We start from the raw sequence: 26988 nt of genomic DNA, 5'->3' as shown, positions 1-26988 counted from the left end.
AGCTTTGCACTCAAGAAGCCTTTCGCTAAGACTGTTCTTGTGGAATTTGCAAAGTGATATTTGGAAGCCCTTGGAGGGCTATGGTGAAAAAGAAAATATCCTCAGATAAAAACTGGAAAGAAGCTTTCTGAGAAACTGCTTTGTGTTCTGTTAATTCATCTCACAGAGGTACAGCTTTCCCCTCAAGAAGCTGTTCGCTAAGACTGTTCTTGTGGAATATGCAAAGTGATATTTGGAAGCCCATAGAGGGCTATGGTGAAAAAGAAAAGTATGAGCCACTGTGCCCAGCCTGATATACAATTTCTTTCTGAGACAGAGTCTCGCTCTGTCGCCCAGGCTGGAGCGCACTGGCGCAGTCTTGGCTCACTGCAACCTCCGCCTCCCAGCGATTCTCAAGCGATTCTCCTGCCTCAGCCTCCCAAGTAGCTGGAATTACAGGCATGCACCACCACGCCTGGCCAATTTTTGTATTTTTAGTAGAGACCCGGGGTTTTGTCATGTTGGCCAGGCTGGTCTCAAACTCCTGACCTCAGTCTGCCCACCTCAGCCTCCCCAAAGTGCTGGGATTTCAGGAGTGAGCTTTTGCACCTGGCCTGATATACAATTTCTTATGCTAAAGAAGCAATGTATAACTCCTAATTTACCACTGACTGCTATGCACTTCATTAACATTATGGACATTTCTATCCCAAAAATCATATAGAAATGTTACTTTTGTTTATTTGTTTTTGAGACGTAATCTCACTCTGTGGCCCAGGATGGAGTGCAGTGGCGCAGTGGCACAATCTCAGCTCACTGAAAGCTCCGCCTCCTGGGTTCACCCCATTCTCCTGCCTCAGCCTCCTGAGTAGCTGGGACTACAGGCACCCACCACCACGCCTGGCTAATGTTTTGTATTTTTAATAGAGACGGGGTTTCACCATGTTAGCCAGGATGGTCTCGATCTCCTGACCTCGTGATCTGCCCGCCTCAGCCTCTCAAAGTGCTGGGATTACAGGTGTGAGCCACCACGCCCGGCCAGAAATGTTACTTTTGAGAAGGGTTTCACTCTGTCACCCAGGCTGCAGTGCAATGGCGTAAACATGGCTCACTGTAGCCTCAACCTCTCAGGCTCAAGCGATCCTCCTGCCTCAGCCTCCCAAATAGTTGAGACTACAGGCAAATGTTACCACACCCCCAATTTTTGTATTTTTTTGTGTCACTATGTTGTCCAGGCTAGTCTCAAACTCCTGGACTCAAGGCATCCCTCTGCCTCAGTCTCCTAAAGTGTTAGAATTACAGGCATGAGCCACTGTGCCCAACCAGAAATGTTAAACTCACTTTATGGTTCCAGAACAAGGATTAAATGAAATAAAAAATTAAAAAATTAAATATGGTTGGCCAAGTGTGGTGGCTCAGCCCTCTAATCCCAGCGCTTTGGGAGGCCAAGGCAGAAGGCTTGCTTGAGCTCAGGAGTTCAAGACCAGCGTTGGCAACATAGCAAGACCTCATCTCTGCTAAAAATAAAAAATATTAGCCAGACACGGTGGTCCACACTTGCAGTCCCTGTTATTCAAGAGGCTGAAGTAAGTGGATTACTTGAGTTTGGGAGATCGAGGCTGCAGTGAGCTATCATCATGCCACTGCACTCCAGTCTGGGTGACAGAGCGAGACCTTCTCAAAAATAAAATAAGGTCAAAACGGGCCAGACAAGGCAGCTACCTGTAATCCTGGCCACTTTGGGAGTCTGGGGCAGGAAACTTGCTTGAGGTCAGGAATCTGAGACCAGCCTGAGCAACACAGCAGGACCCATCTATGAAAAAACAGGAGCAAGTAGTGGCACATCCCAGTTGTGTCAGTTAACTGGGAGGCTGAGGCAGGAAGATCACTTGAGTCCAGGAGTTCAAGGCTGTACTCCAGCCTGGGTGACAAAGAATCCTGTTCTCTAGGGGGAAAAAAAAAGTCAAAACATTTCATAAAACTTTCACACAATGTTTAGTTAAGCTGTTACTCTTCTGTTCAATTTTGTTGCACCTATCAGAAGGCATAATTTCATAAAATCAGGATTCCTTGGCGCTTTAACCACTCTCAAAATATTTGATCCTACTGGAAGTTACTATGCAATGCTATCTTGTCCCTGAATCAACATAATTCCACTATCAGTTTCATATATATATATATATATATATATTTTTTTTTTTTTTTTTTTGAGACAGAGTTTCACTGTTGTTGCCCAGGCTGGAGTGCAATGGAGCAATCTCAGCTCACCACAACCTCCGCCTCCCAGGTTCAAGTGATTCTCCTGCCTCAGCCTCCCGAGTAGCTGGGATTACAGGCGTGCGCCACTACCCTGGCTAATTTTATATTTTTACTACAGATGGGGTTTCACCATGTTGGTCAGGCTGGTCTTGAACTCCCGACCTCAGGTGATCCGCCCACCTCGGCCTCCCAAAGTGCTGGGATTACAGGCGTGAGCCACCACACCCGGCAGTTTCATATATTCTTACTCCACTGGGTTCTGCTTTATAATATTGACAGCAGACATTTCATTAAATGAAATGTTAAAAGAACACCAATACATACATATAAAAATTTTCTTACTATGATCTTTTAGTATAATTTAAAAACCTGAAATGAGAATTCACATCACTGTAAGTGGGCCTCTTACTTGGGTTTTGAGGATGAAGTGGCTTTCTCTCAGAAATAGCTTTGAACTGTAACTCTAGTAACTACAGACGGCAGACTCCACAGCTTGAACACAGCATATTTTATATCAATGCCCACAAATAAAACCTATTATAACTCTTAGGAAATAAAACTTGAATCCTGATTGGCACAACTGCCTCAGTGAGGGCTGGCTGAACTGCATACCCAAAATGTTTTAGATCTACGGTCCACTTTCATGTTGGCTGCGCTAACGCATTTCCATTTGCTCCTCTTACACTTTGACTGACGTTCCTCTCAGCAAGAGGTGGAGACTATGTTCCTTTTTTCCTGAATCTGGGATTTGGTCTCTGAGACATCACTGTTGTAACCAAGAGTATGGTAAAAGTGATGTTATGTGACATTGAAGGGTAAGTCCTAAAAAGCCAACTCTGCCAAGCTCTATTGGAGCCCTGAAATTCCACCTATGTCCAGCTGCCCTGAAGCCACCATGCTAGAGACTTTGGGGAAAGACTATACCACTGACAGGGAAATGCACAAACAGCATCCTTTCAGCTCAGAAGTGAAAAGCTTCATGAGACTCAGAACCAGAAGTCTGATACTCCTGAGTTCTTCACCCACAGAAAAGCTTATCATGACATTAATTTTTGTGTGCTTTGCTAACATAGTAAGAACTAACATACAGTTGATACTGCTAAGCACCACAGCCACCACTTGGTTGGGTTCAGAAGACACCCTACTCTTTTTTTTTTTTTTGAGACGGAGTCTCGCTCTGTCGCCCAGGCTGGAGTGCAGTGGCCGGATCTCAGCTCACTGCCATTCTCCTGCCTCAGCCTCCCGAGTAGCTGGGACTACAGGCGCCCGCCACCTCGCCCGGCTAGTTTTTTGTATTTTTTTTAGTAGAGACGGGGTTTCACCGTGTTAGCCAGGATGGTCTTGATCTCCTCCTGACCTCGTGATCCGCCCGTCTCAGCCTCCCAAAGTGCTGGGATTACAGGCTTGAGTCACCGCGCCCAGCCCCTACTCTTATCTTTTTAAAGTTTAGTCCAAATGTCTACCTACAACTCTTCCTTTTTTCCTGCAGGACAGGTAAAATGGTGAATCTTTAACAAGTTCAGGCAATGATGATATAAAGAAGTTAACATGCAACTAGTTGCACTGGCTTCTAAATTGAGTTCTCTGATCTTACTATGAGTTTGTAGTAACATTTCTCTCCAATCTCTGAAAAAGTTTTTCTCTCCAGGCCATCTGTATGCTTTATGTAGGGATTGTTAACCCCACCCATGTATTACGCATAACAACTTTAGGTAAAATGCAGTGTTTGAAAAACAGCATGTTATATATTACACTAGGTTTTTGGGTTTTTTCCCAGTGGTGGGCTGTCATTACAAAAGATTGAACTTTTATACTTCCTAACCAAACTGAAGGGGAATCTAAACACAAAAACTCATTCACTTTCTAGAAGCTCTTTAAAAATGGGCTTAAAACTACAATCTATCTCATATCTGAGTATGATAGAATGCTTTTTGCCCAGTGGCATTCATGTAGTTCAGCTGTCAAGCAGTACCTCTTAAAATACCAGACTGAAATAGTTTAATTTTCTGTAATTTAGAGTCAGAGCTAGGCGCGGTGGCTCACGCCTATAATCCCAGCACTTTGGGAGGCTGAGGCGGGCGGATCACCTGAGGTTGGAAGTCAGAGACCAGCCTGACCAACACAGGGAAACCCCGCCTCTACTAAAAATACAAAATTAGCTGAGCGTGGTGGCGCATGCCTGAAATCCCAGCTACTCAGGAGGCTGAGGCAGAACAATCGCTTGAACCTGGGAGGCAGAGGTTGCAGTGAGGCGAGATTGCGCCACTGCACTCTAGTCTGGGCAACAAGAGTGAAACTCCGTCTCAAAAAAAAAAAAGTCAGATCTGTGTGAAGAGAATTAGGGTACCTGAAAATCATTTTCAGCTGTCAATCACTTTGGTCCTTTACTATCATTCCAAGAATCAGCCTAACTTGGGTTACCTTGTCTTACAAATAAGGATTAGCAAACTCATCAACATAAAAAAAAAGTTTAGTACATGCTGCAAAAATTTAAGTATACACTGACATTTCCTTGCCAAAATAACCACAAATGACTATACATATTTAACTATAATTAAATCAAGTTTTTAGAAATCTAAAGTCTGTTTCCCTAAAAATACAGGAACTTTGTGTGATAAAACTTGAGACATATGACAATTTGTGAATACCAACTGGAATATTCAACCAACAATGGTCAGTTTTGTCTTTTTTCCTTAACTTATACTTCATTCTTTCCAACTATTTTAAAGCTAAATCTTTTTTTTTTTTTAAGTTTTTAAAATAAGTCACAGGCAAATCATGAAGAGTTGGGTTTATTTCGACAGTAAATTTGAAACTCTTGCCTTAAGCAAGAGTACTACAGTAATTATACCAGGAATAGACAATTTCCTAGACTGTCAAATATATAAAAGTTCCTTTTGCACTTTCTTCAACACTGATCAACAAGCAGATTCAGTCCACATTTGCTTTGATCTATCTATTGAGTTAACCCAAGCTTCTTCTTCAGAGACTCTGGCATCTCCGGTGGAGGAGGGCGAGGGAGCCTGAAGTAGACCTTCACGGAATCATAGATAAACCACTGTAGTGCAGTCAGAGTACCAATCATGATGATACGGGCAAACAGTCCCTTCCATACACCTGGTTCAAACAGGAAACGCAAATGAAAAAAATGCAACATATCCAAAACTGTTGTTCTTTCTTTCAAGAAAAAAACATCATCCTACCTTTAAATCCAAGTCTCTTGAGGACCTGAGAAGCACTGCTACCTTTTTCTTTATTCAACACAGATACCACAGAATCAGCAGGGTGAGAAACAATTGCACAAAAGACTCCAGCTGAAAAAAAATAAAGGATCCCATACAGTGCCGGTTAAAAATAAAACTTCACATAGCCAATAATCATTTTTATGACTTTAAAATAATATTTTTCTAGTTCTAAAATAAAAATCAGACTCAGGGTGAGACAGGTACAGTTATCAAACTGTCTATCCGATATAAAACAGAACAATCATTTAAGTTTTTCAGATTTTATTCAACACTTTCTGTATAAAATTCTTAATAACCTAAACAACAACAAAAAAAATGGTGCAACAGTAAGATCAATACATTCCCAAGCCTAATAATGATATCCCATAAAACGACCCTTTTAGGAACTAGTTAGCAAGTATTTATGAATCCTAAAAAGCATATAAAATGTTACAGGAAGATAAAACTGCTTTATAGGCCGGGCACAGCAGCTCACGCCTGTAATCCCAGCACTTTAAGAGGTCGAGGTGGGTGGATCACTAGAGGTCAGGAGTTCAAGACCAGCCTGGCCAACACGGTGAAACCCTGTCTCTACTAAAAATACCAAAAATTAGCCGGGTATAGTGGCGGACGCCTGTAATCCCAGCTACTCAGGAGGCTGAGACAGGAGAATCGTTTGAACCTGGGAGGCAGAGGTTGCAGTGAGCCGAGATTGCGCCATTGCACTCCAGCCTGGGCAACAAGGGTAAAACTCCGTCTCAAAAAAAAAACAAAAAACAAAAACAAAAATACAAAAAATGAGCTGGGCGTGGCAGTGCATGCCTGTCCCAGCTACTTGGGAGGCTGAGGCAGGAGAATCACTTGAACCTAGGAAGAGGAGGTTGCAGTGAGGTATGATCACGCCACTGCACTCCAGCCTGGGCAACAGAGCAAGACTATGCCTCAGGGAAAACAAGAAAACAAAAACACTGCTTTATAACCTTTGGAATACTTTTCCCTCTCAAAAAACGCCAATAATGGAAATGATTATTTGTTCATAATTTCAGACAAGTGTGTTCTAAGTAATTCATACCTATGTAACCTGCTATAAATGTTACAACCAGCTGCTCTGGCTTTGAACATTCACTGCGGGGCTTAGGAACCACAAACTTGTACAGTGCTTCAACAGTACGTTCAAAGCAGGCGAACTTCATCATGGTGTATGGTATTTGTCTCATCCAGAGAGGAGCAACCCCCTTGTAGAATCTAGGAAATCAAGAGACTTGTTTTACAGAGTTGCATATACTCATCTATCAGAGATTGTCATTATTAACACAAGTGTCCGCACACGAGTCGAGTCCTGATAGTAACAAATGGCAGCAAAAATGCATGTCATTTCTATCAGAACGTTAGACTAACATGCAGGTATATTTCTCTTACATGCCAATGACTCAAGCACCTTTGACTATACAACCAAAAAAGTTGCTGGATGTTTCTTTGACTGGAACCACAAGAAACAAGAAGTTTACAAGTGGAACTCAGTTCAAGATTCATCCACAAAGGTGGATCTAAGGAAGCATGTTGTAGTCATGGAAATTCTTAACTGTGAATAGATCACAAGGATACTAACAAGCCCTCCCTAAAAGTTAATAGTAAATGTTTAGGCCAAATATCAAGTCATTTGCAGAATGACAAATGGTCCTTACTTTAGGGGGGAAAAAAAAAAAAAAACCCAGTCCAGGGGTCAAACCATGTATTAACTTATCTTTACCTCTCAAGTTTATGTTCTAATACAGGTAAATAGACATTAAATGTTATAATAGTCTTTTTAAAAAGTCTGGTAGACTTAATACTAAAAAATGAAGTTCACAGCTGGACGCAGTGGCTCACGCCTGTAATCCCAGTACTTTGGGAGGCCGAAGTGGGTGGATCACCTGAGGTCAGGAGTTTGACATCAACCTGACCAACATGGAGTCTCTAAAATTAGCCAGGCGTGGTGGTGCATGCCTGTAATCCTAGCTATTCAGGAGGCTGAGGCAGGAGCATCACTTGAATCTGGGGGGCAGAGGTTGCGGTGAGCCCAGACAGTGCCACTGCACTCCAGCCTGGACAACAAGGGCAAAACTCTGTCTCAAAAAAAATGAAGTTCACTTAAAATAAGTACTTTCATAATATAAATTTTTAAGTGTTTACTTACGCTTTTAGGCCTTCTTCCTTATACATTTTGGGAGCTGCATCCCTCAAAGTGTTGGCATAACCTGGCTGGGTTTGAATTCGAACCTTAGCAGCTTCCATAGGAGCCAGGGCAATGTCAGCAAAGAATTCAGCACTGGCAGAGGCAGCCAAATATAGTGATGTGCGCCAGAGATAAGTATTCTCCTAAAATCCAAAACACAAGGAAGGACGTGAATTGCTGTTGTGTTGGTATTCAACTGAAGTGACAGTTCCAGGAAACAACTAAGCTTCAGATATTTTATAAAGTAACACAAGATATGTAATATATATGTGGTCTCTCATAACCTCATTAACAAAATACGTAACTATGTGAACAATGTGAATGTTTAAAAAATATCTAGATGTCACGTACAGTTAGCCCTGGAACTACGCAAAGGAGTCCCAGAGCCCTTCTCTAAAAAACTCAAAATCCAACTTACTTAGAAAACAAGATAGTATATTAAAAGGAGAATTGTAACTTAATGAAATACATTTTATTTCTCAACCTGTCTCTGCTGACACAGGCTTATGATTTAAGACATGTTGCTCACTTTGTAGGACCATTTTCTTCAGTGCTAAAATAAGGCAGGACAGAAAAATCTAAGAACCTTTTTGGTCTTAAACACTCGGAACGTTCAATTTCAAAGTTAATTACATACCTCTCCAAGCATGTTGCTATACAAGACTTTAAAGACTTCATAAAAGCCAAACTTGCAGAGTCCCTGCATGGAGTAGCCAATGAAAGTCGGAGCCCATCCTTTAGCCAAACCACGAACACCATCCTCTTTAAGTGTAACTGAGAATCCATTAAATATGCCCTTGTACTTTTGGGGGTCCACCTTTATTTAAAACAAGAAAAAAAAATTAAATGCACCAAACAGTTAACGTAAAAATTTAATCTCATGATTATTTTTGTTTGGGTTCCATAATAAACTTCAGCAACTACACAAAAGGTAAATACATTAGTTCCTGCCAGGCGCGTTGGCTCACGCCTGTAATTCCACCACTTTGGGAGGCCAAGGCAGGTGGATTACCTGAGCTCAAGAGTTCGAGACCAGCCTGGGCAACACAGTGAAACCCCATCTCTACTGAAATACAAAAAAGTAGTGGGGCATGGCAGCGTGTGCCTGTAATCCCAGCTACTCGGGAGGCTGACACAGAAGCATCACTTGAGCCTGGGAGGCAGAGGTTGCAGTGAGCCACGATCGTACCACTACACTCCAGCCTGAGCAGCAGAGCAAGACTCCATCTCAAAAAAATAAAAAATACAGTAGCTCTCCCTTATCCAAGGGTTCATTTTCTGTGGCTTCAGTTATCCACGGTCATATTAAGATATTTTGAGTGAGGAACTACATTCACATAACTTTTATTAGTTTATGCTTATAACTGTTTATTATCGTTCATTTGATTACTTTTATAAACAGAAACTTTTGTACATTAAGGTCTAGCTTTCTGTGTTAAACTTAAGTCTTGGAGTGATAGTTAAGAGGGTAAAATTTCCACAAAAATACATAACAAAGCTGATTCTTAAGAGATTTCTTACCGCCCAACTCCTACTACTATTTTTTTTTTTTGTCTTGCTTTGTAGCCCAGGATGGAGTGTCATGGTGTGATCTCAGCTCACTGCAACCTCTACCTCCCAGGTTCAAGCGATTCTCCTGCCTCAGCCTCCCGGGTAGCTGTGACTAGTAGCTGCAACTACAGGCACGCCACCATGCCCAGCTAATTTCTGTATTTTTAGTAGAGACGGGGTTTCACCATGTTGGCTAGATTGAGTTCTGATCTCAAACTCCTGACCTCAAGTGACCCACCCGCTTCAGCCACCCAAAGTGCTGGCATTCCAGACGTGGGCAACCATGCCTGGCCCATCTCCTACTTTTTAAAAGCTACTGTCTAGATAATAGATATATCTGTATTCCTAACATATGCTAGTTCTTTAAGTAGCTTATAGCATAAAGTTTTGTGAACACTAAACAAACTAAACCCAAGTTAAAAAAAAAAGCACATAAACTAAATTCACTTCAAGAGACATGCATAACATGTTTTAGCAAAAGTACATTTCATATCCATTATATTAACTAATGTGGGGGAAAAAAAGCTTATCTCACTATTTCTGCCAGTACTAGAAGGGGTGGTATACATCACCTTCCTCTCCCTCCTAATATTTCAAATTCATTTCTCTTTTAGGTAAATAGACTTCTAATCCTGTTTGGAACAAATAAATTTTTGATGTCTTGTTTTTGTTTCAATAATCTTAATTAAAAGATATTGAAATTATTTTAAAATGTTATGTAAATATACAAAAGGCTAATCTGACAAAATTTTCATACTAAGGCATTAGAGCATTTTAAATAAATCTACATGTGCTCTTTGCCTTGGTCTTATTAGTAGATAAAGGACATCGTTACCTCACATAATACACAGACTTGTTTACCCACTCCAACACACAGGTGCTTATAAAACGACTATTTGGGGCACAAGTAAGCTTGAAGAACTCTGGCCAGAAAGTGAAGAGCAGCAGCAAAGAGCCATCTACAGCCAGAGTCTAAGAGTGAATAATTTACTCCAACAATAGAGGCATTTATTGGATTTAAAACACTAGTTAAAATAAAGCCCACGATTTAAAGAAATTTTAGTTTGGTTTCCTACTGAAGTTTCTAGCAGTTGTGATGTCTTCAAATTCTCATTTGGGAAGCGCTTTAAGATTTTATTTAAAGTTAAGTCACATGAAAGATACTTTCAATGTTGTCATCTCAATACAAACCTGCATACGGCATTTCACTAAATCCAGGGGAACGACAGCAGTGTGTGTCAGACCACAACTTAAGACCCCACCAAAGCCACACAGTGCATAATACTTCGCGGAGCCAAATTCACAACTGTACTCTGTAGTAAGAGAAGACACACCATGCATTTTAATATAAAACTCATGTTACTGGTCATAAACTTACCTCCTGGACAGTTAGGTTTCCACACAGCTTGTTAGTAGATGACTATATCTTATAACTTAACAGTCAGTCATGCTTCAATATGCTCTAGTCCAGCATGCAAAACAAACCTGCATTCTGCATTTAACCAGATCTAGAGGAACCAATGCTGTATGTGTTGTGCCACAGCTAATAATTCCTCCAAGTCCACAAAGGATAAAGAATCTGCCAGATCCATAGTCACAGCTATACTGCTCTGTTTGATTGGAAAAAAAAAAAAAAATGAAGTAAGTATTTCTTCAGAGATGACTAAGGCCACTGGAATGAAAGAAAACTGTTTCCCTGTTAAAATAGTATTATCACAGCTGAATAGCTTTGGCCAATTAAGTGGCTTAAAAAAAAATTCACTGCCAAAATCAGATCATTTAAAAATTATGAGGGTTCTGTATCTGATACTATTAACAGCTTGGATTCTGCCATATTCATTTTTTAAAAAGTTTTCTACATTAACGGCTTTTACAATTAAAGTCAAACTTCAAATTATTAACCACTGGTAAGAGCACACTTCAGAGTACAAATGAAACTCAGAAAGATCACCCGACGTGTAAAAGGCTTGCAAACAACTTCAAAGTTTATCCTAGCCACTAACCAATACTATCCCCACTTATGAACTCCTATAACATAAAAACAGATACACATAAATTCCTGCAGTCATATACATTTAATACACAAATAATGTTAGCTTTAATTTTAAACTGAATGACAGATAGTGTAAGTAAGGATTCTTTATCCATACTAAAGACATAACAGAAGCACATGAGTGATTTAAAGAAAAAAATCTTTCGATTTTACAGGCATAAGGTAGATAACATTCTCAGGACTCCTACAATTCGATTTTCAGGTTTCTCTGTATGTACACACTTCACTAGGATTTAAAACACACACAACCAAGTTAAAGCTGGGCCCAACCACAAAGAATCGCAAGAGATAATCACACCAAAGGGATGCCCACCAATTATCTCCTTTTTATTGCCTATGTAGTGCTGCAAGCTGCCTCCTCCAGTCGCATGAAAACAGGAGATCCAGTTATCTCATATATAATTAAGTGCTAAAATGACGGACCTGGCGTCGACGAATATAAAACTTAGGAAAGGACTGTTCAAGAAAACTAAGGGCAAATCAAAGGACAGGTGATACAGTTAGTAGAACTGTGGGTGGTCAGTAGTTTGGGGAAGAGACTTTACCCAATACTTAGTTGGCTGACCAAGCGGGCTCACGGCAGAGAAGATAAGGAGCTAGTCGCGGCCTTTTTTCCCTCGGGGACATGGAGGTCACGAAGGGACACAGGGCCTCAGCCCTTCCACGCCCTTGAGGGAGGGCCAAGGATCTGACACCCGCCTAGGGTGGAAAAAGACGATATCCCAGGGCAAGCAACTGGGCGCCGTCCTACGGTGCAGCGGGCTGGACTCGTCCTTCCCTGTCCTCCAAGCCGGGTCCAGGCCTCAAACGCTGGGCAGACCACGAATAGACCACGACTGTATCAGGCAAGGTCTGATCTCACCTTCCACGGCGGCGGCTGCCAGGTTGCGAGGGCGGCGGGGCTGGCCAGTGGGCCCGGGTGGGTTGCTGCGGAGGTCCCCGAGGCCATCGTGCAGCAACTGCAGATGTGGCGTGTTGAAGGGGTTCGCCCGCGCCAGGTGCGCCACGGACGAGAACATCTTTCTAGGGGAAGAGGGAGCGGCGGTGAGATGGCAGGCAAGGCGCCGGTTAATGTTACCGGCGCCCTGGAACCCCAACCGGGCCTTTTCCTTCCCGCCTGCGCGCCCTTGAAGAGGTCACGGCGGCCTTCGAAGGAGGCTGCTCCCGGCTGGGCCCACCGCCAAAGCAGCGGCCCCACAGGGTCTCTGGGCTCCGCTCCCCACACCCGCCACAGGGGAAGGCCCGGTCACACTCACTCCCTAAGATGGCGATCACCCAACCACTCCCTTGGAAAGGTTACCGCTCACAGAGGCCGAACGTCCTCCCAGCCCTAAGATGTGTGCCCTTCGCGCGTCGTCGGCGTGACGCACACAGCGCGTCACTGCAAGCATGCGTCGCCCATTGGTGGAGAAGAGCTCCGAGCCCGTAGCGTCATCGCGTTCTCCTAGCAACCTTATCCCCGCCCCTGCCCACTCCTGCTCTTCCGGCCCGGCGTGTGCGCAGGAGGATTCGTTCTGCGCAGACGCGCGTTCCGGCTGTATATTTTTTGAGAGGGGTCGGGTTCGGGATATTAACCTGCTCGCTTTGTCCCTTCACCTTCAGGTGTCTCTTCTTGACCACAGGCTTCAGTTCGCTTCACTTAAGTGAATCACAGTATCTAGTAGTCACTTAAAAAACAAAACATGAATGCTTGATGATATATTTAGGTGTTGGAGTTAGAGAACATCACTGCAGTATTATGTGTCACAACTTCTGCCATTACAGTACTTTTTAAAATAAGTTCCATCCATTGACATTAAATATAGGTATGTCTGCATTTTTCATCAGACTTCTGGAGAATATTTTAAAAAAGAAATGTGCAGCAAGAAGTCTTACGACAGCTTGCCGCGTTATCACAATAATCTATAGAACACGTTGAAACATTGAACACCTGAGGTGTTACAGCGATGAACTAGTGAAAGTGACTGATAGCAGATTGTGCGTGTGTCTGGTTAAAACATTTAGGAAGCTTTCATTAGATTCAGCTCAACAGGGAGGGGCGTAGTTTAGTTGGGGAGAGTTTAATAGGGATTCAACCTGTTAGACTTCTGGCTCTTATATTTTCCCAGCTCTTGACAAAGTAACCTTGGGAATTTACTTCATCTCTGTGAACCTGTTCCTTAGATGTAAGATTGGGGTGGGACTGGCCTCACAGGTTCACACTGGTACAATCACACATGGCCTTACACTTAGTTTAATGCTCTGCTGATTTTGAAATTTTTCTTTTCTTTTTGTTTTTTTTTTGAGACGGAGTTTCACTCTGTCACCCAGGCTGAAGTGCAGTGACGTGATCTCGGCTCACTGCAAGCTCTGCCTCCCAGGTTCACCCTATTCTCCTGCCTCGGCCTCTGGAGTAGCTGGGACTACAGGCGTGCACGACCACGCTTGGCTAATTTTTGTATTTTTTGCAGAGACGGGATTTCATCATGTTGGCTAGTCTGGTCTCGAACTCCTGACCTCAGGTGATCCACCCACCTCGGCCTCCCAATGTGCTGGGATTACAGGCCTGAGCCACCATGCCTGGCTTGAAATTCTTAATATATGTATGAACAAGGGGCCACACATTTTTTAGTTTGCACCGGACCCTGAAAATTAGGTGGCTGGTTCTGGACTGGAGTAATACTTACCTTGCAAAGTCTATGAGAACTCAATGAGATAATGTCTAAAAGTCTACAGAAGATGTTCCCTAAAAAAAGTCAGCTCTGAGGCTGCAGCATCATGGCACTCTCTTAGCAACACTATCCCAGAGCCAGCCCTTCTGGCTCAACTAAAGTCCCAGGAAGAATTCCAGAGTGGAGGGCACAGGAAGGGAAGTAGTGACAGATAAAGTTAAAAAAGTACACTAGCACCTGATTGTCCAGGGCCTCACATACCAGACTGAGGAGTCTAATCTTATATAGATAGGCAGTCAGTGAAGGGTCTGGACTTTCTTTGTCTATTTTTTGGTTAATTCAACTTTATAGTGCTTTTCTAATTTAAAAATCTTTTGTCATGAAAAAAATCAAATATCATGTAAAAATATATGACTGTGGTGAATCTTCCTATTCCCTTCCCCCAGCACCGGATAATACTGCCCTTTGCCGCACATTTTTTCAGCTGGATCAACTGGTACCCTTCACCGTGGGGCTGCACATGCTTGTGGCCCAGAACGCAGAGAAGTTGATCTAGAAGATCCAGTGGTAACTGAAGGAGCTGCAGGCCCAACTCCTACGCCATGTAGCAGCTAGCGACCTTCAGAATGTAATGACTGTTGCTCCACTTTTGCCTTGCAAACTGCACAAATTTCTCTTATAGCTAACTCTAACCCAAAACTATGCAGGGAAAGGAATCTAAGAAATATGGTTCTAGCCTAGCTAAATTGACACAGTAAAAAAGCACCACCGGGCTTTGCAGACACCGCTGCCGCCAGGAGCCCTGTACTATCAGCCATGGTCAACCCCGCTGTGTTCTTTGACAGCGAGCCCTTGGACCACGTCTCCTTTGAGCTGTTTGCAGACAAGTTTCCAAAGACAGCAGGAAACTTTCATGCTATGCTTTGAGCAGTGGAGAGACAGGATTTGGCTATAAGGGTTCCTGCTTTCACAAAATTGTTCCAGGGTTTATGTGTCAGGGTGGTGACTATACACGCCATGATGGCACTGGTGGCAAGTCCATCTTTGGGGAGAAATTTGATGACAAGAACTTCATCCTGAAGCATACAGGTCCTGGCATGTTATGCATGGCAAATGCTAGACCCAACACAAACGGTTCCCAATTTTTTATCTGTACTGCCAAGACTGAGTGATTGGATGGTAAGCGTGTGGTCTTTGGCAAGGTGAAAGAAGGCATGAAGATTGTGGAGGCCATGGAGTCCTTTGGGTCCAGGATGGCAAGACCAGCAAGAAGATCACCATTGCTGACTGTGGACAACTCTAATAAGTTTGACTTGTGTTTTATCTTAAACCCCAGACCATTCCTTCTGTAGCTCAGAAGAGCACCACCCCCCGACCCCATTTGCCCGCAGTATCCTAGAATCTTTGTGCTCTCGCTGCAGTTCCCTTTGAGTTCTATGTTTTCCTTGTTCCCTTCCATACCTAGCTAGATTGCAGAGTTAAATTTATGATTATGAAATAAAAACTAAATAACAACAGCAACAAAAAAAGTACCAGAGTCTATCTGTTGTCAACACAGCATCAATGAACACCTCTTGTAATCATATTTAACTTCCAGATAAAAAACTAAAGAGCTAAATCAGGCTTCTACCTAACATGATGCAGCTGTCCCTTGGACAATTGTGAGCAAGCTAATTCTACCGAAAAGAGTATACAAAATCCTTTTATCCATCTGTGGGTGATGTTGTTGCAGCAGGTATGGACTAAAACAAGGGGCTTGGCCTCCTTAACATTCAAGAGGCTCTGGGCCTCTAACCTGACACAAGTGACACAAGTAGGGAAATTGCCTGAAGGACCATAACTCTTCACTGTGGAGATTCAAATCAGACCTCTGTTCACCGGATCAGGAGTCTTTTCACTTATACATAACTAACTTATTAGGCTGCTTATTTATTTTAGTTCTAAGGATACCACGATCCATTAGGCAATGCCAAAGATCTCTACAGATCAAACCATTCTGACTATTGCTTCTTTGTCCATTATAGTAACTATACCTGACTGGTCTTTGGTGAGAAAGATCACCCTCCGTCCCAGAATCTCATTGAATTTAGGGAGCCCCAGTTTGATGATAGCAGTTCCCATCATCATTCCTGGTTTACAGTGAATGGCTACCACATAGAATGCTGGGGCTTTTCTTACAAATGTATTTCTCATGCCCTTGATAAGGGATTGTCCTCTGGACTCTTAAGATAACTAGGAGGTGGATGAGCATATCTTAAAATAATAAATCTATTCTAGCATTGTAATCGCTCTAAGCTTTTGGACACTATTAATAAAAACAATTATTCTGACACTTGTTAAAGACAGTTGGCAGATTTTATTCAGGACTATTACGATAGATATAGGAACAGCTGCAATAGGGTTTTGCAGTAGGCGAGAGAGATTGGGCTCCACTCCAAATGCAACAAAAATAAGCAGGAATTTATCGTCAAGGAGCAGGATGCAGGGAGAGTGCCGATGTATAGAAAATTAATAAAAGGGGCCCAGCGTGGTGGCTCACCCCTGTAATCCCAGCATTTTGGGAGGCCGAGGCAGACGGATCACAAAGTCAAGAGATTGAGACCATCCTGGCTAACACGGTGAAACCCCATCTCTTCTAAAAATACAAAAAATGAGCCAGGCCAGGTGACACGCACTTGTAATCCCAGCTGAGGCAGGAGAATCGCTTGAACCCAGGAGGTGGAATTTGCAGTGAGCTGAGATTGCTCCACTGCACTCTCGCCTGGGCAACAGAGCAAGACTCTGTCTCAAAAAAAAAAAAACGAAATTACTAAAAGGGTAGGATAATTTGTGCTAAAGAAATCTAGTAAGATTCTTGCTGAAAGCAAGCCAGAGTGATCAGATAGCACCTGGGGGAAAGTGGAAGATGAAGAATTTGATCAAATATGGAGGGTGATCAGATATCAAGGGTGGGAGAGTCTTGCTATGACTGGGCTTTTAGACATTCCCCAAGATGGGGCCTAGTCAAAAAAAGTTTCAGAGAAGCCTGACTAAAGTTAGATCAAGGACAGTCTTTGTCAATACCTTCCTATTTGATATACCAAGAAAGTCTGGCTTTTTAATTTCATTTAGTAGATGCCATCATTGACTTAAATTTTAGCCAGACCATTAGAGTCACTCCCAGCCATTTGAACTAAAACAATGAATTGAGACACTCTGTGTACTGTACCCAAATTAATAAATTTGGCTTGATCTACTATTATATTCCTTCTATTTTAGTTATCCCTGCCTATCAAATTGATACCCCAAAATGATATGAGGGCGATCTGGCTGTGACGTCTGTCACCCCATCAATGGCGAGGGTTGATTCGGCTGATGTGGCTGCCTAAGCTTATGTCCCCTTCTTCCCTCGCTGCTCCATGTGCATCCCTCCCAAAGCTGTGGCTGGGTCGAAGAAGACGACCTTCCCCGACAGAGAAGGACCATTCTTCAGTCAAGGGTATATGAGTAGCTGTGATCCCCGGGTAGAACCTCCAAACAAGCTTTAAATTATCCCAAAACTAATAGGCATACAGCAACAAACACTTATCAGCTCACATTTTCTGAGGGTCAAGAAAGTGAGTGTGGCTTCGTTGAGTGGTCCTGGCTCAGGATCACTCATCAGCTGGGACTGGGGTCTTTAAAGAATTGACTGGGGCTGGAGGATCTGCTTCCAAGCTTTTAAGACTTGACTATTGGCAGAAAACTTCAGTTCCTAGACAAGTGGTCCTCACCGTAGATCTGCTCATGACATTGCTTCCTCAGATTGGGTAAATCATGAAAGAAGGAGAGCAACCAAGGCAGAAGCTGCAGCATCCTTTATAACCAAATCTCAGAAATGACACACCATCACTTCTGCTGTATTCTATTGGTCACAGAAACCAATCCAGATACAGTGTGTGAGAAGAGGTGGGGATCTGTGGGGCCATCCTAGAGGCTGACTACCACACAACACACCCAACATTCTTAGTCTCCATCCCCACACATGTTGCCCAGGTTTCTATCAGTAGAAATCTTGCACACTTTGTTTTTGTTTTTATTTTTTTGAGACAGAGTCGCACTCTGTTGCCCAGGCTGGAGTACAGTGACGCGATCTTGGCTCACTGCAACCTCCGCCTCCCAGGTTCAAGTGATTCTTCTGCCTTAGCCTCCCTAGTAGCTGGGATTACAGGTGCATGCCACCATGCCTGGCTAATTATTGTATTTTTAGTAGAGACAGGGTTTTGCCATGTTGGCCAGGCTAGTATCAAACTCCTGATCTCAGGGGATCAGCCTCCTTCGACCTCCCTAAGTGCTGGGATTATAGGTGTGACCCACCATGCCCGGCCCACACTTTTTATCTTACCCTCTAGGGTCTTCTTCTGTAATGGAGTCGAGAAGTAATAAGAGGTGATGACAGTAGGTTTTGTTTGTTTGTTTGTTTATTTTGAGATAGAGTTTCTCTCTTGTTGCCCAGGCTGGAGTACAATGGCACGATCTCAGCTCACCACAATCTCTGCCTCCTGGGTTCAAGCAATTATCCTGCCTCAGCCTCCCGAGTAGTTGGGATTACAGGCATGCGCTACCATGCCCAGCTAATTTTGCATTTTCAGTAGACACAGGATTTCTCCATATTGGTCAGGCTGGTCTCGAACTCCCAACCTCAGGTGATCCACCTGCCTCGGCCTCCCAAAATGGACAGTAGGTTTTAAAAAGAATTAGCAGATCCCGCCAGGCAACCACCTCAGGTGAGGCCATTACAGATTTCACGTGGACGGGAACAAACTGGAGCCCACAAAGAGAATCTGGATCCCATGGGGATAAACTAGACTGAGCATCTGTCTCTTACCACCTACATCTCAATGAGGCAGGTGCCTGCAGGAGCCTGGTGCAGGTGCTTATAGGAGCCATGCACTGCACCTGCATCTCACCCAGACTTGCAGAAACTGAAGAAGATCAAGTAGGAGTTGCAAGAACTCTAGACTCAGCTGCTGTCCCCAACCAGGGTGAGCCAGCAGATAAGCAACAACGTACGTCAGATGTGCCTAGTGTCCTAGACTGACCTTCAGACTGCAGTGGCTGCTGCTTCACTTCTGCCTTCCCTGTCTTCACAGATTTCCCTTGTGGCCAGTCCTAACCCAGAACCATATTTGAGAGGTAAAATCAAGGTTGTTAGAATTTGAGATGGAACTTTGCCAACAGACATGTATAAACTTAGAACTAGAGGTCAAGGATGTGCTTGTAGATTTTTTTTTTTTTTTTTTTTTTTCAGATGGAGTTCCCACTCTTGTTTCCCAGGCTGGAGTGCAATGGTGTAATCTCAGCTCACTGCAACCTCTGCCTCCCGGGTTCAAGCGATTCTCCTGTGTCAGCCTCCCGAGTAGCTGGGATTACAGGCATGCACCACCACGCTTGGCTAATTTTTGTATTTTTAGTAGAGACGGGGTTTCGCCATTTTGGCCAGGTGGGTCTTGAACTCCTGACGTCAAGTGATCCACCCGCCTCCACCTCCCAAAGTGCTGGGATTACAAGCGTGAGCCACTGTGCCCGGCCACACTTGTAGATTTAAGGATCATTTCTAACATGGAGAATAACAAGAAAATCCTTAAATACTTCCTAGTATAGCTCTAGTAAATTATGCAAGGTAGACCAAAGCCCCTCATGATAACCCTTTGCATATCTACCCTGAGGGAAAAAAAGAGAAATATCCACTAACACCTTGGTTATTGTCTTTTTTGATTATGAATCTTGTTTGTTTTGTTTTGTTTTGTTTTTTTAGACCAACTCTCACTCTGTCACCCAGGCTGGAATGCAATGGGGTGATCTCAGCTCACTGCAACCTCTGCCTCTTAGGTTCAAGGGATTCTCCTGCCTCAGCCTCCCAAATAACTGGGATTACAAGTGTGGGCTACCACACTCAGCTAATTTTTTGTATTTCTAGTAGAGATGGGGTTTCCCCATGTTTGCCAGGCTGGTCTCAAACTCCTGAGCTCAAGTGATCCACTCACCTCGGCCTTCAAAAGTGCTGGGATTACAGTCATGAGCGACCATATTCAGCCTGTTTGTTTGTCTGTTTGTTTTTGAGATGGAATTTTGCTCTTTCGCCGAGGCTGCAGTGACATGGCACGATCTTGGCTCACTGCAACCTCTGCCCCTGGGTTCAAGTGATTCTCCTGCCTCAGCCTCCCGAGTAGCTGGGATTATAGGCACGCGCCACCATGCCTGGCTAATTATTGTATTTTTAGTAGAGACAGGGTTTCACCATGTTGGCCAGGCTGGTCTTGAACTCCTGACTTCAGGTGATCCGACTGCCTTGGCCTCCCAAAATGCCGGGATTATAGGCGTAAGCCACTGAACCCAGCCTTTTTTTTTTTTTTTTAATGGGGCCATAATTTCCATTTTAGACAATGTTAGAAAGACAAAATGCTCCTATCCTTTTTCTGAAGGGCATCCTAAGTTCAGTCTTGAGAGCAGATCCAGCTCTGGGGCTGAGGTTTAGACTCTTGAATTCATCCACGTTTGTGCAAGGGGTTGAAAGCAATGAAGTTATTCTTGCATATTCAGGGACATTGTATTTTTTATTTATTTTATTTTTTGTTTTGTTTTGTTTTGAGACGGAGTTTCGCTCCTTTTGCCCAGAATGGAGTGCAATGGTATGATCTCGGCTCACTGCAACCTCCGCCTCCCAGGTTCAAGCGATTTTCCTGCCTCAGCCTCCTGAGTAGCTGGGATTACAGGCACCCACCGCCACACTGGGCTAATTTTTTGTATTTTTAGTAGAGACAGGGTTTCACCTTGTTGGCCAAATTGGTCTTGAACACCTGACCTCAGGTGATCCACCCGCCTCGGCTTCCCAAAGTGCTGGATTATAGGAATGAGCCACAGCACCCAGCGGACATTGTATTTTATAGGAAATAATAGTCATGTGAATTCTTTTGCCCAGTTTCTTCCTTCTTAATATCTTGAAATCTTCTTTCTGCCATCGCAATCATAAAATAGTGTTTGTCCACTAGTGGGGAAGCATATCTAGATATGACAGACCCTAAAATAGTCCCTACAGAAGGTAGATGCATATGTGGCAACTTTAGTCACTCAGTGATTATAATCCATAAGCTTAAGAGAGCTTTTGAGTGAGGCCTGGCCATCACAAGTAAAGGTTCCCAAATCTGATTTCCCATTAAAGCGCCTGCCAAGACACAGATGGTTTTAGTCTTCAAAAGATTCTATTTTACTAAGGTTGATGAAGTGTCCTGGAATCTCCCATTTTTAAAAGATCCCCAGGCAAAGCTGGACGTGGTGGCTTACGCCTGTAATCCCAGCTCTTTGGGAGGCTGAGGCAGGTGGATCATCTGAGGTCAGGAGTTCGAGACCAGCCTGGGCAACATGGTGAAACCCTGTCTTTACTAAAAATACAAAAATTAGCCAGGCACGGTGGTGCACGCATGTAATCCCAGCTACTTGGGAGGCTGAGGCAGAAAAATCACTTGAACCTGGGAGGCGGAGGTTGAGGTGAGCCGAGATCACATCATTGCACTCCAGCCTTCGCGACAAGAGCAAGACTCCATACTCCATCTCAGGAAGAAAAAAAAAAAAAGAATCTCCAGGCAAAAGATCCCAGATCTGATAATCAACCATGTTTTGAAACCAATGATCCAAGGAATTCCAAGATCGGCATGAGTGACATAGCATGTGGAATGAGCTTGAGAGGGGTGTCTCTCCTGTAAAACGAGATAGCAGTTTAAATTACCCAGTTTGCCATAAATATAAAAGGTGCTCAGTTAAAAAAAAAAAAAGAAAAAAGAAATTGACCGGGTGCAGTGGCTCACGCCTATAATCCCAGCACTTTGTAAGCCCTTGAGGTCAGGAGCTTGAGACCAGCCTGGCCAACATGGTGAAACCCCATCTCCACCACAAAAATACAAAAAAAAAAAAAATTAGCCAGGCGTGGTGATACATGTTTGTGGTCCCAGCCACTTGGGTGGCTGAGGAAGGAGAATTACTTGAGCCTGGGAGGTGGAGGTTGCAGTGAGCCAAGATCTTACTACTGTACTCCTGCCTGGGCAACAGTGAGATTCCATCTCAAAAAAAAAAAAAAAAAGAAAAGAAATATCTGGCCCGGCACAGTGGCTCATGCCTGTAATCCCAGCACTTTGGGAGGCCGAGGTGGGTGGATCACCTGAAGTCAGGAGTTTGAGACCAGCCTGGCCAACATGGTGAAATGCTGTCTCTACTGAAAATACAAAAATTAGCCCGGTGTGGTGGCAGGTGCCTGTAATCCAAGCAACTCACAAGGCTGAGGCAGGAGAATCCCTTGAGCCTGGGAAGCAGAAGTTGCAGTGAGCCAAGACCATGCCACTGCACTCCAGCCTGGACAACAAGAATGAAACTCAATCTAACAAATAAAAAGAAAAGAAAAGAAATATCATTGAAAAAAGTAAATCAGAAACGAGGCAAGGTAATGCCACATATCTTGAAAAATTTGATGAGGGCCAGGCGCGGTGACTCACACCTGTAATCCTGGCACGTTAGGAGGCTGAGGCGGGCAGATCATGAGGTCAGGAGATCGAGACCATCCTGGCTAACACGGTGAAACCCCATCTCTACTAAAAACACAAAAGATTAGCCAGGCGTGGTGGCACGCGCCTATAGTCCCAGCTACTCGGGAGGCTGAGGCAGGAGAATTGCTTGAACTCAGGAGGCAGAGGTTGCCGTGAGCCAAGATAGTACCACTGCACTGCAGCCTGGGCGACAGAGCGAGACTCTGTCTCAAATGGAGTCTCGCTCTGTCGCCCAGGCTGGAGTGCAGTGGCCGGATCTCAGCTCACTGCAAGCTCCGCCTCCAGGATTACGCCATTCTTCTGCCTCAGCCTCCCGAGTAGCTAGGACTACAGGCGCCCGCCACCTCGCCCGGCTAGTTTTTTGTATTTTTTAGTAGAGACCGGGTTTCACCGTGTTCGCCAGGATGGTCTCGATCTCCTGACCTCGTGATCCGCCCGTCTCGGCCTCCCAAAGTGCTGGGATTACAGGCTTGAGCCACCGCGCCCGGCCAAAAAAAAATTTTTTTTGATGGAAGATTTGGGAGTTTGCTTTATGACAGTGGTTCCAGGGTAATTGGAAAAGAAGTTAGAGACATGTTTTGATTGTTAAGATATTTATTGTTACATGATTATTAAAATATGTAAATATGTCTAGGAAAAATAGAAGCAAGCCAGTCTTTAGATTTCAATAATTAAAAACCCAATGTATTAGCCAGGTTAACCTGGGCTATCTATTTAAAATTACTTAATATTTACTGAACATCTAGTTGATAGTACTGTGAATATTTTCAAAGTTCTCTTTGACTTCTCTTTTTTCATGTTGTCTTCCCAGTAATCTCCTTTACTCCCATAGGATCAGCTTTCATCCTTAATGGGAAAATTCTCAATCTTTTATTTTTTATATTTTTGGATTTCATTTATTTATGTTTTTATTTTTATTTTTTTGACGCGGAGTCTCACTCTGTCATCCAGGCTGGAGTAAAGTGGCGTGATCTTGGCTCACGACAACCTCCGCCTCCTGGGTTCAAACCTCAGCCTCCTGATGGCTAGGATTACAGGCATCCACCACCACACCTGGCTAGAAGTAATTTCAGTGCTACAGAAAAGATGCAGGAATAGTACAAAGGATTTCTGTAACCCTTCACCCAGGTTTCCTGATGTTAACATTTTACTATATTTGCTTTACCATTCTCTGTCTCTGTGTCTTTCCCTCTCTCTCTTCTTTCTATTTTCCATTTATAGACATATTTATAATATATACACATATACACATAGACACATATATATACCCATATATAGATATACAGATTGTACACATATAAAAACTGTATACCTACACACACACACATACATATTTTTCCTGAACCATTTGAGAGTTAAGTTAAATACATGATGCAGCTTAACCCTTAAATACTTTCCTAAAGGACCAAGCACAGCCATCAACATCAAGATTAACATGGATATAACGCTACTAAATCCTCCACATTTCCCAATAATGTCCTTTATAGCAAAATAAAACAAAACAAATCAGAACAAGACAAAATTACTTATTTTAGTCTACTATCCAGTCCAGGAACACACGTAGTGTTGATTTTCATGTCCCTTTACCCTTCTTCAGTCTGAAGCAGTTCTTCTAATCTTTCTTTGCCACTCGCGACCTTGGCATTTTTGAAGAGCACGGGACATTTATTTGGGAGAATGTTACTCAATTTGGGTTTCTCTGATGTTTTCCCATGATCAGATTTAGGTTATGCATTAGGCAAGAATATCATAGAAGGGATGCTTTGTTCTTGGCATATCACGTCAGGAAGTACATGATACTGATTTGTTCTATTACTGGTGAGATGAACATTGATCATTTGATCAAGGGGTTGGCAGCCAGGTTCCTTCAATGTAAAGTTACTATTTGTCTGTGTTGTTTATAATTTATGGGGAGATACTGTGAGACCATGTAAGTGTTCTGTTCAGCAAATTTTCACCCACTAATTTTTACATCCATCAATGATTCTTACCTGAATCAACTAGTACTGTGATGATTGCCAGGTGGTAATTTTTTTACTCCATCAGTCCTTCTACATTTAGAAGTTGGTATTCCACTGTAAGGAAGTGCCTTTCTTTCTCCACATTTATTTAGTTCATTTTTCATTTATTTTTATCAGTATTGATTGATGAATCTCAATTTAATTCAATTGTTATTAGCTAACACTAATATTATTTATTTTGATGCTCATATTGTTCCATATTTGGCCAGTGGATACCCCTTTAATCTGATCCTTTCTTTTCTTTTTTTTTTTTTTGAGGCGGAGTCTCGCTCTGTCGCCCAGGCTGGAGTGAGTGGCGCGATCTCAGCTCACTGCAAGCTCCGCCTCCCGGGTTCCCGCCATTCTCCTGCCTCAGCCTCCTGAGTAGCTGAGACTACAGGCGCCGCCACCACGTCCGGCTAATTTTTGTATTTTTTAGTAGAGACGGGGTTTCACCGGGTTAGCCAGGATGGTCTCGATCTCCTGACCTCATGATCCGCCCGTCTTGGCCTCCCAAAGTGCTGGGATTACAGGCTTGAGCCACCGCGCCCGGCCCTGATCCTTTCTTTTTTTGACAAATCTTTCTTTTCTTTTCTTTTTTTTTTTCTTCTTCTTTTTTTTTTTTTAGGAGACAGAATCTTGCTCTGTTGCCCAGGCTGAGTGTGATCATAACTCACTACAGAAGCCTTGAACTCCTGGGCTCAAGCTATCCTCCTGCCTTGGCCTCCCAAAGCACTGGGATTACTGAGGTGAGCTGTTGCATCTGGCCCTCATCACTTTTTAGCTACTTCCTCACTTCCTAGCACAGCAAGAGGTTCCTAGCTAAGCTTATACTTTTTTCTACTCCCCTCAGCCTTGGAATCAGCCATTTCTCCAAAGTGCTCTTGTCTCTTTTAGAGAATAGCATCTATAAACCAAGATCTGGGACCAAAGTATGCTCATTGCTTTTGCAAAGCTGTTGCCTCTAGGCTCTTTCAGGGGAGATATATATGTACACACACACACATATACATAATGCACTACAGTTGTCCCCCGTATCAGTGGGGAATTGGTTCCACGACTGTCCCCCACCACCCTCCTGCCCCACAGATACCAAAATTTGCATATGTTCAAGAAGAGCCTTACATAAAATGGTATAGCATTTGCATATAACCTACACACATCCTCTGGTATATTTTAATCATCTCCAGATCGCTTATAATATGCACTACAATGTAAATGCTATGTAAATAGTTGTTATACTGTATTTTTGTGTTTTCTTTATTGTTGTATTGTTATTTTTTATTCCTAATATGTTTGATCCGTGGCTGGCTGAACCCATGGATGCAGAACCCATGGATGTGGAGGGCCAACTGTCTAATGTGCATATCTACTTCTACATCTACCTATCTATCTATCCTATCTTTCTATCCTATCTATCTATCTATCTATCTACTTATCTATCTCTGTCTATTGCCATCTATTTCTCTATCGTCTCTGTCTATCTATCATCCATCTCTCTATATCTATCATCAATCTCTGTCATCCATTTTTTTTTTTTTTTGAGACAAAGTTTTGCTCTTGTTCCCCAGACTGGAGTGCAATGGCACAATCTCTGCTCACCGCAACCTCTGCCTCCTGGGTCCAAGCGATTCTCCTGCCTCAGCCTCCAGAGTAGCTATGATTATAGGCATGTGCCAATATGCCGGGCTAATTTTGTATTTTTAGTAAAGGTGGGGTTTCTCCATGTTGGTCAGTCTGGTCTCAAACTCCTGACCTCAGGTGATCTGCCTGCCTTGGCCTCCCAAAGTGCTGAGATTAGAGGCGTGAGCCACTGTGCCTGGCCTATTTCTTTTCTTTTTTTCTTTTCTTTTCTTTTTTTTTTTTTTTTTGGTGGGGGGAGACGGAGTCTTGCTCTTGTCGCCCAGGTTGGAGTGCAATGGCACAATCTCGGCTCACTGCAACCTCCACCTTCTGGGTTCAAGCAATTCTCTTGCCCCAGCCTCCCAAGTAGCTGGGATTACAGGCACCTGCCTCTACACCTGGCTAATTTTTGTATTTTTGGTAGAGACGAAGTTTCACCATGTTGGCCAGGCTGGTCTCTAACTCCTGACCTCAGGTGATCTGCCCACCTCGGCCTCTCAAAGTGCTGGGATTACAGGCATGAGCCACTACGCCCAGCCTCATCCATTTACTTCTGTCTATGCATCTCTATCATGCATCTTTATCTATCTATCTACCTACCTACCTACCTATCTATCTATCTGTCTGTCTGTCTATCTATCATCTATTTCTGTCATCCATTGATCTATATCTCTGTCATCCACTTATCTCTATCCATCTCTATCATTCATCTCTATCTGTCTATCTGATCTATCTCTATCATCCATCAATCTGTATCTCTTTATCTGTCATCCATTTATCTCTATCCATCTCTATCATATCATCTATCTATCTATCTATCTATCTATCTATCTATCTATCTATCTATCTCTGTCTATCATCTAACTTTTCTTTTAAAA

The 26988-nt window shown here is 43.2% G+C and overlaps 1 protein-coding gene and 1 non-coding gene across 10 annotated transcripts; both read right to left on the bottom strand.

The window, feature by feature from the left end:
• Positions 1 to 5014: 5014 nt before the first annotated feature.
• On the bottom strand, positions 5015 to 12633 carry SLC25A3 (solute carrier family 25 member 3). Of its 9 annotated transcripts, none has more exons than XM_005571936.3 (8): positions 12582 to 12633; positions 12144 to 12304; positions 10714 to 10838; positions 8315 to 8494; positions 7639 to 7820; positions 6535 to 6707; positions 5442 to 5552; positions 5015 to 5355 (listed from the first exon to the last, which is right to left on the bottom strand). In XM_005571936.3, exons 2-8 carry the CDS (start codon positions 12298 to 12300, stop codon positions 5195 to 5197), a joined length of 1089 nt encoding a protein of 362 aa, XP_005571993.1. In that variant the 5' UTR covers positions 12301 to 12304; positions 12582 to 12633; the 3' UTR covers positions 5015 to 5194. The 9 variants fall into 9 exon arrangements, with proteins under 9 accessions (XP_005571993.1, XP_005571996.1, XP_045222580.1 ...); XM_005571939.4 differs by lacking the exon at positions 10714 to 10838 and adding an exon at positions 10420 to 10541; XM_045366645.2 differs by having other exon boundaries at positions 12144 to 12300.
• Positions 6779 to 7024, bottom strand: LOC123567797 (small nucleolar RNA SNORA53). Its single transcript, XR_006690900.1, has one exon. It is a non-coding gene; the product is annotated as a small nucleolar RNA SNORA53 (small nucleolar RNA).
• Positions 12634 to 26988: the final 14355 nt, after the last annotated feature.

Source organism: Macaca fascicularis, chromosome 11 (assembly GCF_037993035.2).
Source record: "Macaca fascicularis isolate 582-1 chromosome 11, T2T-MFA8v1.1".
Taxonomy (NCBI): domain Eukaryota; kingdom Metazoa; phylum Chordata; class Mammalia; order Primates; family Cercopithecidae; genus Macaca; species Macaca fascicularis.
This window is presented reverse-complemented; position numbering and strand designations above follow the sequence as displayed.

Bases quoted from the DNA above. Each gene is read 5' to 3' on its own strand.
- SLC25A3 (XM_005571936.3), bottom strand. From the start codon at position 12,300: ATGTTCTCGTCCGTGGCGCACCTGGCGCGGGCGAACCCCTTCAACACG. The intron at 10,839-12,143 runs GTGAGATCAGAC...CCAATCAAACAG, and splicing joins GGCAGCCGCCGCCGTGGAAG to AGCAGTATAGCTGTGACTAT. The intron at 8,495-10,713 runs GTTTGTTTTGCA...TTTTAAATAAAG, and splicing joins TGGTTAAATGCAGAATGCAG to GTGGACCCCCAAAAGTACAA.